The sequence below is a fragment of the Rhinopithecus roxellana genome, chromosome 6 (genome assembly GCF_007565055.1).
Source record: "Rhinopithecus roxellana isolate Shanxi Qingling chromosome 6, ASM756505v1, whole genome shotgun sequence".
In the NCBI taxonomy this organism is placed as follows: Eukaryota; Metazoa; Chordata; class Mammalia; order Primates; family Cercopithecidae; genus Rhinopithecus; species Rhinopithecus roxellana.
In genome coordinates, this window is record NC_044554.1 from 101,978,187 (window position 1) to 101,992,344 (window position 14,158).

Below are 14,158 nucleotides of genomic sequence, written 5' to 3' on the forward strand. Positions count from 1 at the left end.
TCCCCAGAGCATTGACTTCCTCCTGCCTCCCCTACCTGGTGATGAAACCCAGGCACACTCCTACCAGGTCATTTGCATTTAAACAGGCGCTTTTGCTTTGGCATGCCTGTAATCCCAGCACTTTGGGAGGCTGAGGCAGGCAGATCACGAGGTCAAGAGATCGAGATCATCCTGGCCAACATGGTGAAACCCTGCCTCTACTAAAAATACAAAAATTAGCTGGGCATGGTGGTGCATGTCTGTAGTCCCAGCTACTTGGGAGGCTTAGGCAGGAGAATTGTGTGAACCCAGGAGGCTACAGTGAGCAGCCCAGGAGGTTGCAGTGAGCCAAGATCATGCCACTGCACTCCAACCTGGCGACAGAGTGAGACTCTGTCTCGGAAAAAAACAAAAACAAACAACAACAACAAAAAAAACGGGCTTTTGAAAAATGAAGAACCTCCATGAAGGCTGCTGACAAATTTCTGAGGTGTGGCAGGCGGGGGAAGGTGTTTTGAGGCATGGCAGGCCGAGGGAAGGTGTTTTGAGGCATGGCAGGCTGAGGGAAGGTGTTTTGAGGTGGGCTCCCAGTTCCCTTCAAGCTTCTCTCCACACAGATGGCCAAGCCAGGGTGCAGTGACACACAGATGAGGTCATCTTGAACTCCAGCAAGTCCCACTCCACCCCAGGGCTCTGGCTAAGCATCCGTCATGGCTGAGGCCTGGCCCAGGTGCTGTGGGCATTGAAACATGAACAAGACCCGAACATGGCCTGCCCCTGGGCATATGCAGAGTCAGGGACATGCGAAGGGCTGGCTGGGGACACGGGTCTGTGGTGCAAAGCGAATCTTTTGTTTAAAGTCATGTAATACGCTGGAAACCATCTGGCCAGACTTCTGCCTGTTGTGGGCGTGGGGTTGAGCCTGGGAGTTTGAGCAGCCAGCCCAAGCTTATACTGCAAGGTGGCTGCAAGGCCAGGACCCGAATCTAGAGCCTGACCTTGACCTCGTGGGTTCCATGGAGCTACCCTACTGATGCCTCCAAGGACCTCTGGAGTTGGAGAGCCTCTTTCACGGATTATAGACAGGTTAATCCCAAAGTCCAGGAATGGGAAATGTGGTTGAACCCAGTTCAGAACCCCATGCAGGCAGGCCTGGGCATCTCCATGAAGCCACTGGACCCTTTATAAGTGAGGCTCCCACTGGGAAGATGGCACCTGCTGACAGAGTGGCCTCCGCCAGCTGCGGCCTTCAAGGAAGCCACCCTCGGGGTGGTGGGGTATGGCCGCCTGTAACCCCTCCCCAAGCCTGGAAGACTCCTGCCGGGAGGGGATGCATTTTGACTCTTCAGGGATTTCTGGTGCAAACAGCATCAGTTAGCCTGTAGGCCATATGTGGCCCCAGCCCGGTGGCTGATGGACATTTTATCTGTTGGGCAAGGGAGATTGACCTTTTCTTATAACTCTAAATCGTCTCATTCACCTTGACTAGAAATATCTGCAAGTCCAAGATCAGTAACCTTCGGCCCCTTCCCCTCCATCTTCCAGCCCCAGAGGCTGGGAAGCCACACTTGGTCCCCAGGGAGAACATTTTTATTGTCCCAACCTCCTAACTTCCTGCTTAGTTGATAATTTTGGTGAATTGAATCCAGCCCTCCCCACCCCACCCGAGCTTCCCTCCTCCCCCACAAGTAAATTGCGCTCTCTGTAATCCTGTCTCGTCTGTGTATCTGCAGAGCTGGCTGGAGGCCTCTGCAGTCTTCCTTCTGAGGTCCCAGTGCCTGGAGCTGCCACGGGTCTAATCTGGGGCTAGAGGGAGGCTTTGAAGGTGACCTCAGGGTGAAGTTGCTTGGCTGGTACTTACAGAGTCCCGCCTGTAAGCTTTTGATCTGTCTGCTCGCCTCTTCTTCCTGCTGATAGTCAGTCCAGAGTCCAGAAATGGAAGCTGAGGTCTCTCATCTTCACTGCCCAGACTCCAGCCACTCCTACCCCATCACCAGTGTGAACAGCAAGGACAGGACTCCCAGCAGGACCACCTGGGACCATCTGGGTGGACCAGGAGCCTTGGGCAAAAAAAGCAGGCTCTCTGGGTGCACAGCCGTGTGCTGGATGAAAGCCTTTAGCGGGGATGTGTTGCTGTGTGGTTGTCAGGGGCCCAGGAGAGGAAAGTCAGAAGCCCCCAGGGTCTTGGAAGTCTCTGGGGCTCCTTCAGCAAAGGGTTCCTGTACGTGCATTTTTGCAAGACTGATTGTTACCAGGAATAGCAGTAACCCAGGAACCCACCAAGCCCATCCATGGCTCCAGTGGATTGGAGGAGGCTCCTTTCTGGCCAGTCTCCTTCTGGGGAGCCCACCCAAGTGGGGACTGACCTGGGACCTGGGGTAGTCCTGGTTCAGGCGCTGAGAACTGTCCCCGTAGCCTGGCTGCTGCTCCTAGACCCACCCAGACCTGCCCCTGCCCTTCACACTCCTCACTCCCATCTAGTGGGGCTATACCAGGCACACAGAGGGCCAGCCCTTCTCCCCTCATCAAAAGCCACCTCCTCCTCTAAGGGCAGCTCAAACGCCATTCCCTGCAGTTATCCTCCAGTTCTTCCCGGCAGAGCTCGCCCTCTCTGAGGCTTCAGAGCCGCCTTCCTCACTCACTCCCTGGCACCTGGTGCATGATAGCTCAGGAGATCTCATAAATGCAACGAGATGGCAAGGCTGGAATACATTCCCCGAGGGGCGGAGCTCAGTGTTTGTCTGTGATCCTCCCGTAAGATGCCCTGAGCTCTTGGTGAGTCAGTGGGAGGAGACAGGTGCAGCTTTTCAAGGAGCCAGAGCACCAGGCCTTCCTGGTGGCTCCGGGCACTGCCCTCCCTCCCTGTGGGAGGGTCCCTGGGCACAGAGCTCTCCTGCCTCCCTTAGAGCCACCTCTTTGCAGTGGCCCGAGTCACACAGGACAGATGCGCTTTAGGGCTGATACTCTTTATGGCTGACGTAGTCAGCAGAATGACCATGGAGAGCAAACAGCCATGGAGAACACTTGCTTGGGGCTCAGAGCAGAAACCAGTCTGTCTCCACTCTCTGAAAGCCAGATGGCCTGTGGAGAATCGCCTCTCTTCAGTCTCACATACTGACTTTTCCAACTTTTCCATCCATTATATTTCTTCTAAGAAGGAGGTTAAGTAAACCTTCTATTTCAATGTGGCTAACAGTTGCGTTTGAAGAAGGATGCCTTACAAAATAAGGGTTTTAATTTCAGTCTCAGTAACCAGGACTAGAGTTTGAAAAAGCAAACTGCAGGATCACTTAAGCCCAGGAGTTTGAGACCAGCCTGGGCAACATGGTGAGACCTCATCTCTACAGAAAATTTAAAAATTAGCCGGGTGTGGTAGTGCAGGCCTGTAGTCTCAGCTACTCAGGAGGCTGAGGCAGGATGATTGCTTGAGCCCAGGAGGTCAAGGCTGCAGTGAGCTCTGATCGCACCCCTGCACTCCAGCCTGGACAACAGAGCGAGACCCTGTCTCAAAAAAAAGAAAGAACAGATGACCTGGAACCCCCTTGTGTGGTGATGTGAGTGGATGTGCAAGTGTGTGTGTGTGTGTTATGCACACACAGGATTTCCGCTGTGCCCCCACATCTCTGGTAGTGCTTTCATCATGACACTGTCTGGAGCCAGTTTGCAATTGCATGCAATGCTGACCGGTGTCCACTCCTAGCACAAGGGACTAATTTTTAAAGAGTGGGAGTAAAACAACTGAAAACCTAAAAGCTGCTCTGAATGCGATACTGTAGACTCCACAGGGAGGACACCGAACAGGAACCCCATCAGCACCCCCGGTTTTTAGGAGACTGTCTGACATGCCCAGCCCTAAGGGAAGGGGTGCAGAGCGAGACTGGGGGCCCGAGATGGGGGAGCTGGAGAAGGAGCAAATGAGCAGCGCAGGACACCTGTGAGTGACTATTGCTGGCATCCCAAACGCTGCTCTATCGTCAAAATCATAGAAAAGAAAAAGAGCATTTAATACCATCAGCAGACACTGTAGCCTCCCCTGCCTGCTCCCCCATCCAGCCTCTGGACTGTGTCTCCTATTCTTACTCCTCCTTTTCTGCCAGCTCTCAGCTTCCCAGACTCATAGCTCCCTGGTCAGGTTTGGGTTTTATTTTGTTTTCCTGGCAAGTTGAGCAGTGCTGGGAACCCCTTGAGCCGGTGAAGGGCTCCCTGCTGGAGAAAGTGGTCAGTGGCCACAGGGTGTGGACGGATGGGGTGGCCACGTGCCTCAGGGACCCTGCCGTGCCTTACTGATCGTCTGCCGCTGCCTCGGGTACACCACACCCTGGAGAGACCTTCATCTGTGCTGGCTCACTTTCTGCTTTGTTTCTCTAGCTCTATTACTGGAGGCGCTTTGAAAGGCATTTCCATCTGTAGGTTGTCCCGACAGAAAGCAAGCAGTGCCAGGGAGGGAGCGGGTATCCAGAGAAAACCTGGGATGCCCAGTTACATCTGAATTCCAGAACCATCATTTTCAGATTCTGATTTAGCGGGGTGTCTTGTTTTTTTATAGCTTAAAAAAAAAGCAAAAACAAGAGAGCCTCATTTGACATTGAAGTCCCGGGCTCTGGTTCAGCGGTTCTGGCCTGGTGTCTGAGCACACCCCGGCCCTGTGAAGGCAGCCAGCCGGGGCCAGAGCAGAAAGGCTGGAGCAGAGCCAGCCCCAAGGTCCCCTCAGCCACTGGTGGTAGCCAATGAAGGGTAAAGAGAGAAAAAGGAAAAGCCAGCAGAAAAAAAAGTCCCTCCCAGATAATAGCCCAACTCCACCTTCCATTTGAGAATTTGGAGCCAGATGCCAGGCAGCGCCGTGTCCCCATCTCTGCTCCGTGGTGGGCAGTGGGAGTCCTCGGACCTGGGACTGCAGCCCACAGGATGGATACGTGACCCTTGTAACTTTCAGCAAAATTGAAGAGGGCTGTGGGGCACTGACAAGCACACCATGGGGGGAACACTGGGAATTCAGATGCAGCCCCCCGAGCAGCAGCTCTCTCAGGCCCTGGGTTTGCACACTGGGGTCGAACACCCCTAGGCCAGGAGTGGAGCTGTGTCCAGGCTAGAGTGGTGTCTAAGGGTGTGGATTTGCAGGGCCCCTTAGATGTGGATTGCAAAGACGCAGCAAGTCCACTCAGGTGTTCCCGTTATGCTTTTCTGCGCCTGACGGGGGGATTATATCCCTTCGTGCTCTTCCTGAATTGGGAGTATCATGGGGGAGTCAGAAAGTCCACGGAGAGGGACAGCTGCTGCAGCCCCGCGCGGCAGTGACCTGGGGGCTGCTTGAGCTAACGTGGTAGCAGACCTCATTTTGGAAAACCTCCTGAGTCCGCTGGGTACACACGGTGCTCCTCTGGTGCGTGCATGTCGCATGTTGCATGTGTGAGTGAGTGTTGTTCCTCGTTGCTACCGCAGTGCAAGGCCCGCTCGCTATCCAAGTCATTCTATCAGAGAGCCTGGGGAGCAAAGAACACCGCTTCCTCCACGTCTGGGTTTTGCCTCGTGAGTAGCAAGAGTCCAAAGAGAAAGCGATTTCTCTAAACCAACCCCTTTTGGTGCCTGGGTTCAGAGAGTGAGGATGGGAGAGAATTTGGATTGCAAGGATGTGTTATTTATGGGGGACAGAAAAACAAGTTACTATGCGTTAGGTGATTGGAAAGAGCAGAGCGTTATTCTCTCACAGCTCTGGGGGCCGGAAGTCCAAACTCAGGGTGTTGGCAGGGTCCTGCTCCCTCTGAAGGCTCCAGGGAGGATGCTTCCTGCCTCTTCCAGCTTCCGGTGACCGACAACAACTGTTGGCGTTTTTCACTTAATGACGCATTACTTCAGTCTCTGTCCCCATCTTCACTGGTTGTTCCGCCTGTGTACCCTGTGTCCAAACTTCCCTCTTCTCATAATTTCCCTCTACTCATCAAATTAGGACCCTCCCCTTAATCCAGTATGACCTTGTCATCACCAATTGCATGTGCAAAGACCCTATTTCCACATAAGGTCAGGTTCGGGGCAAAGACCCTATTTCCAAATAAGGTCAGGTTCAGGGCAAAGACCCTATTTCCAAATAAGGTCAGGTTCACAGGCGACAGGGCTTAGATTTGAACATGTCTTTTAGGGGGACACAGTTCAACCCACAGCAAAGGGACTCTCGTGCGGCAAGGCTGTGGCTCTGCCCTGGGAGCAGGATGGTGCTGTGGTGTGAGGGCCTCACAGTGAGCGCGGCACCAGAAGTTCCATGCACATCCGTCCTTGGACGAGGCTCCATGGCCTCATCTTCAGCCATCTCCTGGTCACAGCTTAGAAGGTTCCTGTTCCTTATCCCTCATCTGAGTATCCCAAGAAGAGAGACCAGATACTCGGAGGCTCAACACCCAGATGAGTGCGAAGGTCGCTGAGGCTTTCCAAGGCATCCGCCTGGAATGGGAGGACCCTTGTCAGTCTCAGATTTGTCTCCTACTTGGAAACGTCCTCCCCAAATTTACTTATAAACCGAAACCGACTGAAGGAAGAGGGAAGCCTTGCGCTGGGTCTCGAGCGGCCAACAGCCACATCCTAAAGTGGACGCAGATCTTGGGGTCTCATAATCCTGTGTTTAGGTTCCAGCAGGACCTGAACCTCCATTTCTTATCTGCCTATGCTCCCTATTCCATGGGAATCTAATGTGCATCTAATGAGTGCCTGGCCATGGCTTGGTAAGAACTGCAGGGTGAGAGCTGGATGGCAAGGGTGTATTGGTTGCCTGGGGCAGATGAAACAGATCACCACACCACAAGGCGATAGGCCAGGCCAGCGATCGTACAAGGGGCCGTGGGGATTCCAGCCTGAGGCCTAAGTCAGGCACAGTGGAGGTGGCCTGGCATGGGGAAGCATCAGTGAGGGGCACGGTAAGGCAGTCACAGCCTGGGTGGCCATGGGGGTGAGAGGGAGGGTGGGGTCAGCTGGTAGGTGCTTCAGAACAGGCCGCCTCTCGAGATTCCGCCCTGCTCTGGGCTCACCGCACAGCACGCAGCCTCCTGCGTCTCTCCCCAGCCTCCTGCCCCGACCTGGGGGCTCATTTGAGGATTTGAGCTGAACAGGGGACAAAGTGCTCGTGTCCCCACACACATGCACGTGAAAACCGGCATTCTGAAAGTGGCTCCACAGCTCGGTGCTGTGCCCTGGGAGCTGCCTGGGTTCCTCTTGACGAATCTGACACCTGTCGCTGGAACCCGCGACTTCCTTCTGTGCAGCCGGCAAGTTAAACAGGGGTGGAGGTGAGCCCCGCTGCAGGCCAGCTGGGTTGACTACTGTGGTGTGACTGAGTCGGTGTGATGTCTTTGCAGCCTCCGAGGGATGAAAGCCTGAACGGCCTTCTTCAGGGATACAGGATCTACTACCGGGAGCTGGAGTATGAAGCCGGGTCAGGCACCGAGGCCAAGACGCTCAAAAGCCCTATAGCTTTACGTGCTGAGCTCACAGGTGAGACTGTCCCCTCTGTCCTGGCGTGGGGAGCGAGGGTCCCAGGGGACCCTCGGCATCTGCTTAGTGCACATCATGGTGGGAAATGCCGCGGAGGAGGCTGAGAGAAGAGGCAGCCCTGCCCTCGGGAACAGGGAGAAGGCGGGTTTGCCCACCAGGGGCACGCGGAGTGCAGGTGTGCGGCAGGCCGGTACAGCTGCGGGAGGCAGAGGGGCCTTGTCTGCCACAGACTGTGTTAAGGGGTGAGCAGTTGCCAGGCCTCCAGGAACTGCATGCTCCCGGCGTCAGTGGGGAAGGGCTTTGGGGCCTGAGATGGAGGCAGGGGGCCAGTGGGAACCTGTTGCAAAACCCAAGTCCAGCTGCCTTCAAGGCAGCTTCTAGAACCCTGGGGAGGGATGGCTGCCCACTCCCACCCCTCCTCTGTTGGACGGAGGTTAGAGGGGGTTCATTTCCTGGCACCCAGCAAACGGTGTCACAAAAATACTCTTTGCCCCTTGACATCCTCGTGCTGGGGACAGAGTGAGGGAGCAGCTCCAGAACACACCGTGTGGACAGCGCCCTCCCGCTTTCTGCCGTCCCCATGGCATCGGGGCTGCCTGCTTCACTCACCAAAGCCAGCTGCCGGGCCTTCCACGCACCTGGTTCCCTCCATAAGGCCACGTGTGCAGACGGCGGCAGCTTCTGTGCTCACACAGCTTGACCCCAACACAGCGCCAGGCATGGTGTTGATGAGTGTCGGAAATGGGAAATTGCAGCACTGTGGTCTGCGCTGTTGGCACACCCCGAAGGTGGCCCTTGCTGACCACCAGACAGTTACCATCTCCCTGGGCTTTGTCGCAAAATCAAAACACAGCACAGTAGAAGGCCCCGGGATGCGCTGGACTTACGCACTTGGTCATGCAGCTCTCCCTGTGGTGGTTTGCTCGGCTCCTCCAGCCAGGGCTCCCTGCGTGAGCATGAGTCAGCTGCAGCTGCCCTGGGGTGACTGGGAGAAAAGGTGTCCTGCCACTTGGCACTAAGTTGTGCCAAAAACTAATGTGTTTCACTGAATCAGAGCGGTGAGGACACCTTGCCTGTCTGGGACTGGGGTGCCTTGTGTTTATGAGGAGGTGCGGCAGCCCCCACCGGGAGCTGGTAGAAAGCTTGGGTGGCAGCGGAGTCTTTATTGCCCTGGGAGGTGCAGCGTGGGCAGTGGCTGGCATCCCAGTAAGGCGCCTGTCTCCCTTGTTCCTGCCGCACATCTCCTGCAATGGCCGTGTCCCTGCATGCTAACCACCTTTCTGCTTTGCTTACCCCAATAGCCCAAAGCAGCTTCAAGACCGTCAACAGCAGCTCCACATCGACCACGTGTGAACTAACACGTAAGTGCGCTCTCAGCGGGAAGCCCACGCCGCGAGGCGCACACACTGTGCCCAAAGCCAGCTGGCCTCTCAGTGCAAGGGAAAACCAGCCTGGATTAATGGTTCCAATTTCTGGAATCACCTCTCAAATGCTGTGTCTCCACATACCAAACCACCAGGGAGATAGGAAAGGAAGCTTCCAGAAACAGAGGCTGGGGAAATTTACTAATATCTGGCCAGATAGAACAAGATCTCTCCAGCTTCCGTATTCCTTTTTTTTTTCATTCTATTTTTTTTACATTCTATTTTCAATGCCAGTCTTACTCCATCTGTTCATAATTTCAAAACTCTTTCTTTTTTCTTTTCTTTTCTCTCTCTCTTTTTAAATTTTATTTTATTTTATTTTTTTAAAGAGACAGAGTCTCACTCTGTTGCCCAGGCTGGAGTGCAGTGGCGCAATCACGGCTCACTGCAGCCTTGAACTCCTGGCTCAAGTGATCCTCCTGCCTCAGCCCCCCAAGTAGCTGGGACTACAGGCTTGTGCCACCATGCCTGGCTAATTGTTTGTTTGTTTGTTGTTGTTGTTGTTGTTGTTTAAGAGACAGGGTCTTGCTATGTTGTACAGGCTGGTCTTGAATGCCTGGACTCAAGCGATCCTCTTGTCTCAGCCTCCCAAGATGCTAGGGCTATAGGCGTGAGCCACTGCACCCAGCCTCTTTCTTTTTTTATTGTGGTAAAATACATATAACAGAAAATGGACTTTCTTAACCATTTTTAAGGGTACAGTTCAGTGGCATTAAGCACATTCAGGCCATTATGCAGCCATCACCATCATTCTCCAGAACTTTCTCATCTTCCCAAACTGAGACTGTCCCCGTTATATACTAACTCCTTATACCCCATCCCCACCAGCACCCACATTCAACTTTCTGTCTGGATGGATTCGACGACCCTGGGGACCTCGTAGAAGGGGAATCATGTAGTATTTGTCTTTTCGTGGCTAGCTTATTTCATGAGCTTAACGTCTTCAAGGTCCATGCATGTCAGGGCAGACGTCAGAATCTCAGTCAAGATTGAACAATATCCTATCGAATGAAAGACCATGTTTTGTTTATCCGCTCAGCCTCCCTTCGCCCTTTAAACAAAACGTGTTGTTTCTCCTTTGATTCCTAGCTAGGGAGGAGTTTCAAAATCCAACTCAGGGGCTAGACATGGAGCCATAATGTGATCGACTTCAACGGGGAACTTGGCCGGTTTGGGAAGTGGACCAGGCAGGAGGGAGGGGCTGGCCCTCCCGAGCCTCTGCTGTGTTCCGACGTTCTGCAGGGGCAGGGGTGATTTGCAGGGCAGCGCAGCTCCAGCGTGGCCCAAGTGCACCACCATCCACACCAGCACAGGGGTGCCAGGCACACACACGGGGCCTCGGAAAAGCCAAGCCACCCACAGAGCAGTGTTAACCAGTGGGAGAACATTCCAGAATGTTTTGGCTTAAAGGTCAGCTACTCTCACCCTGTCACTTAGTGCAGAGCTGGCGCTTGGCCCCCTGCCCCGGGGAGTTCTCTGTGTGTGGCAGCCCACGCCCGTTCTTCCCCAGGACACGACCACTAAGGTCTCGGAGGCCTTTGGTTACCAGTATCTTTCCACGTTCTATTTTCAGTGCCACGGTCTTACTCCATCTGTGCATAATTTCAAGGAGAGATTCTGAACCAAAAGGCAGGCGCAGGTTACGTTCTGTATTCTACATCAGGGGTCTCCAACCACTTTGACACCAGGGGTGGGTATTGTGGCAGACAATTTTTCCATAGACCAGGTGGTGGAGGATGGTTTTGGGAGGATGCAAGAGCATTCCACTTGTTGTGCACTTTATTTCTATTATTAGTACATTGTAACATAGAATGAAATAATTCTGCAACTCACCATCGTGTGGAATCAGTGGGAGCCCTGAGCTTGTTTTCCTGCAACTAGACAGTCCCATCTTGCGGGGAGTGGAGACAGCGACAGATCATCAGGCATTAGATTCTCGTAAGAGTGCAAACCCTATTGGGAACCACATGTGCGAGGGAGCCAGGTTGTGCAAGACATAAGGAGCATGCAACCTAGATCCCTCGCATGCATAGCTCCCAATAGGGTTTGAGCTTCTATGAGAATCTAAGCTGACCTGACAGAAGGCAGAGCTCAGGTGCAATGCAAGAGATGGGGAGCAGCTCTCAATACCCATGAAGCTTTGCTCGCTCACCCGCCACTCACCTCCTGCTTTGCAACCTGGTTCTTAACTGGTCATGGTTAGTGGCCCAGGGGTTGGGGACCCCTGTTCTAAATCCTTTACTTTAAAGGAGGGAGCTCCATGCCCATGCTGCCTTTTACCTGAACACAGGACAGGATGGATGCGTCTTTTGCTTAATGGTGGTGGGTGCTTAATACAGAGGAGAAAAGAAGGGTGCCCTGGTCACAGAAGATGCAGGCATTTCACAGATTTCTAACAATCCCAGCTCCTCTCCTTGGAGGGTGCTGCTTGCTTCATTGTGGTTCACAGGGGGAACTTTGGAGGAACAGAAGGTGGTCCTGGTGGAAGCTGATCCGTGTTTCCTTCAACCCTGCAGATTTAAAGAAGTACCGGCGCTATGAAGTAATAATGACTGCCTACAACATCATTGGTGAGAGCCCAGCCAGCGCACCTGTGGAGGTCTTTGTCGGCGAGGCTGGTAAGCTCCGTGCACCTCCAACCCCACTGCCAGAGAGGGCCACAGTGGTGGGGACAGCCAGGCGCGCTGTGCCCAAGCCCCTCAGGTGTCCAGCAGCATTCTTCCTCCTTGAACACATTGCTGCCAGGGCCGAGGTCTCCACGCCACTGGCAGGAAAAGATGGGCTCAGTTGAGAGGTGGAATTTCCTGACAGCTTCAGTGAATGGTCAAGTCTTGCTTTTGCGACCTCAAGGGTTTGTTGGATACCTGGGGCCATCATATTTACTGTTGCTTTGCTCTCCGAGAGTGGCGTTAACTCAGTGGGGATCTAGGTGTGTGGGAAATGGAACCTCGTCATCTGGAGGGGTAAATGTATCTGCATCGGTCCTTCAGTGAGCTTCGGCAGTGGCCCGATGACCGGAACCAGCCTGGTAACCTGGTGACAGCCCATTCTCTAGGTCTGGGAAAGCCACATGGGCCATTGTCTCCACCCCTTTTAGATAAGATGTGACTCTTGGGTCCAATTCAAGGGACCCTGCCTTCTGTGGGGCTCACAGTGGGAAGCAATGTCTGTTTTTAGATCAGATCCGGTCTCTATCCCTCTCTGGGCCCAGCGTGCCTCAGGTAATGAGAGCAATGCCCTCCCTTCGGCCGAGGAGACCACAGAAGCTCACCCTCCTCGCTAGTTGGTGACTTGACAGAGTTCCCTGATGTCACTTAGAGCCTGGTGTTCCTGCTCCGTTCCGCTGGTGCAGATTTAGAAGGGTGTTGCTTCAGGTCAGAAATAATTAGAGTGTCTCTAAGGACAGAGGCTCAGCCCAGCAGGACCTGCGGACTGCGGGGGCCAGAGGAGGGAAACACATCAGATGACCTCTTGCAATTGGGAAGGGTTATGATTATGAACCAATCGATAGCACCAAGGGTCAAGCCCAGCGGATTTTTTCCGGAATGGCCAAGCAGTATTTGCATACAAATGAGGATGCGTGGAGAGAGGCATCAAGAGCATAGGGTATTTTTGCCTCTCTTTGCACGAAAATGTGTTCAAAGGGGTCACTCAGAGCCACCGAGGTACAGCTTGGCATTCCCTCAGGGATGGACCTGGCTGTAGAAGAGCCCATTGAGGGCCATGGTGGGGCCACCAAGGGTGCTGTCAGGGAGGAGTGTCAGGGCGCGGGTGGGTGTCACTGCGGACAGTGACCACGGCAGATTCTGTGCTCTCCAGTTGTATTCAGGTGATTGGGCCCCAGTTGGCCCCCATGGCTGGGGATGGGTCAGCCTGTGGCATGGGGGGAGCACAGGACAGGAGGGTCGGAAACCACAGTGTCTGAACTGCAAGCAGCAGGTGTGAGTGTCGGAGCTCTGCCTTAGGGTTCACCTGTGCCCGGGGGTAGGACACCAGGATCCAGGGGGCTCAGGGCACCTGGGCAGGCCCTGAGTGTCAGGGACCAAGGCAGATGTCCAGAGAAAAGAGCTTCAGCAAGCGAGGGGTGCCAGGAAGGGGTTCAGGAAGCCAGGGGTGGCACGGGAAACTGGGGAGTCACACCAGGGCCAGCCAAGCGGCAACGGGACTGGATGCCCAGCGCCCGGCTCCAGCTCTGTGCCCAGCACCCAGCTCCAGTTCTAGGATCTGTGCTGTTTGTGTCTTAGTTCCTCTCACACTGCTGTAAAGGGACAGGGTAATTTATAAGAAAAGACGTTTACTTGGCTCACAATTCTGCAGGCTGCACAGGAAGCATGGTGGTCTCTGCTTCCTGGGTGCCTCAGGAAGCCTCCAATCATGGTGGAAGGCGAAGGGGGAGCAGACATCTCACACGGCACAAACAGGAGCAAGCGAGAGCGAGGGGGAGGTGCCACATGTTTAATGACCAGATCTCATGAGAACTAAGCCATTCATGAGAAACCCACCTCCATGTCCCCATCCCCTCCCGCCAGGCCCCACCTCCACATTGGGGATTATAGCTTGACATGAGATTTGGGCAGGGACACATCCAGACCATATGGGTCTGTCATTGTGGTAAGTTGCGTGTAACATGTAAACCATTCTATGTGTGCAATTCAGCGGCCTTCAGAATGTTGAGCAGCCATCACCAACATCCACCGCTGGAACTTTCTCTTCTTCCCAAACAGAAATCCCATACCTATTAAGCAGGCCCCCTTTGCCCTCTGTTCCCATCCTGGACAGCCTCTCACTTACTCTCCGTCACTGCAAATTCACCTGTTCTCAATACTTCGTACAAATGGAGCCGTGCGATGCTTGTCTTTCTGTGTCTGGATCCTTGCCCTCGGCGTGAGGTTTTTGAGGTTCACCCAAGTTGTAGCAGATACTGGAATTTCCTTCCTTTTCATGGCTCAGTAATATTCCACTGCATGCATTTACCACATTTGGTGTGTCTGCTCCTCCAGGGATGGTCACTCAGGGGCCTTCCCCCTTTTAGACTTGTGAGTGTGCTGCTGTGAGTGGGGGAGCGAAGGGCTTTTCAGTAGTGTGGAGCTAAGACAGGCCAGGTGTGGGGAGGCAGCTGCAGAGGCTGCAGGTGGGCCCGGCCTCTGAGGTTAGCATCACGGTGCGATGTGGCTTCTCCCTTCCCCACTGGGCCCCTGTCTCCCTTCCCTCCCCTCCCCACATGTATGTCCCTGCTCCAGCCCTCCCTTCCAGAGGCCTGCCCTTCTGCCCCCGCTCCT

The 14,158-nt window shown here is 54.2% G+C and overlaps 1 protein-coding gene across 2 annotated transcripts in view; it reads left to right on the forward strand.

Annotated features, from left to right (window-relative positions):
* SDK1 (sidekick cell adhesion molecule 1) overlaps nt 1-14,158 on the forward strand; it is a 982,307-nt gene that overhangs the window by 873,804 nt on the left and 94,345 nt on the right. Inside the window, exons 33-35 of one of the 2 annotated variants that reach the window (XM_030933228.1) lie at nt 7,320-7,455; nt 8,757-8,816; nt 11,396-11,497. In XM_030933228.1, the coding sequence (XP_030789088.1) occupies nt 7,320-7,455; nt 8,757-8,816; nt 11,396-11,497 (298 nt within the window). The remainder of the gene's footprint in view (nt 1-7,319; nt 7,456-8,756; nt 8,817-11,395; nt 11,498-14,158) is intronic. The other variant, XM_030933229.1, reaches the window with a different exon arrangement.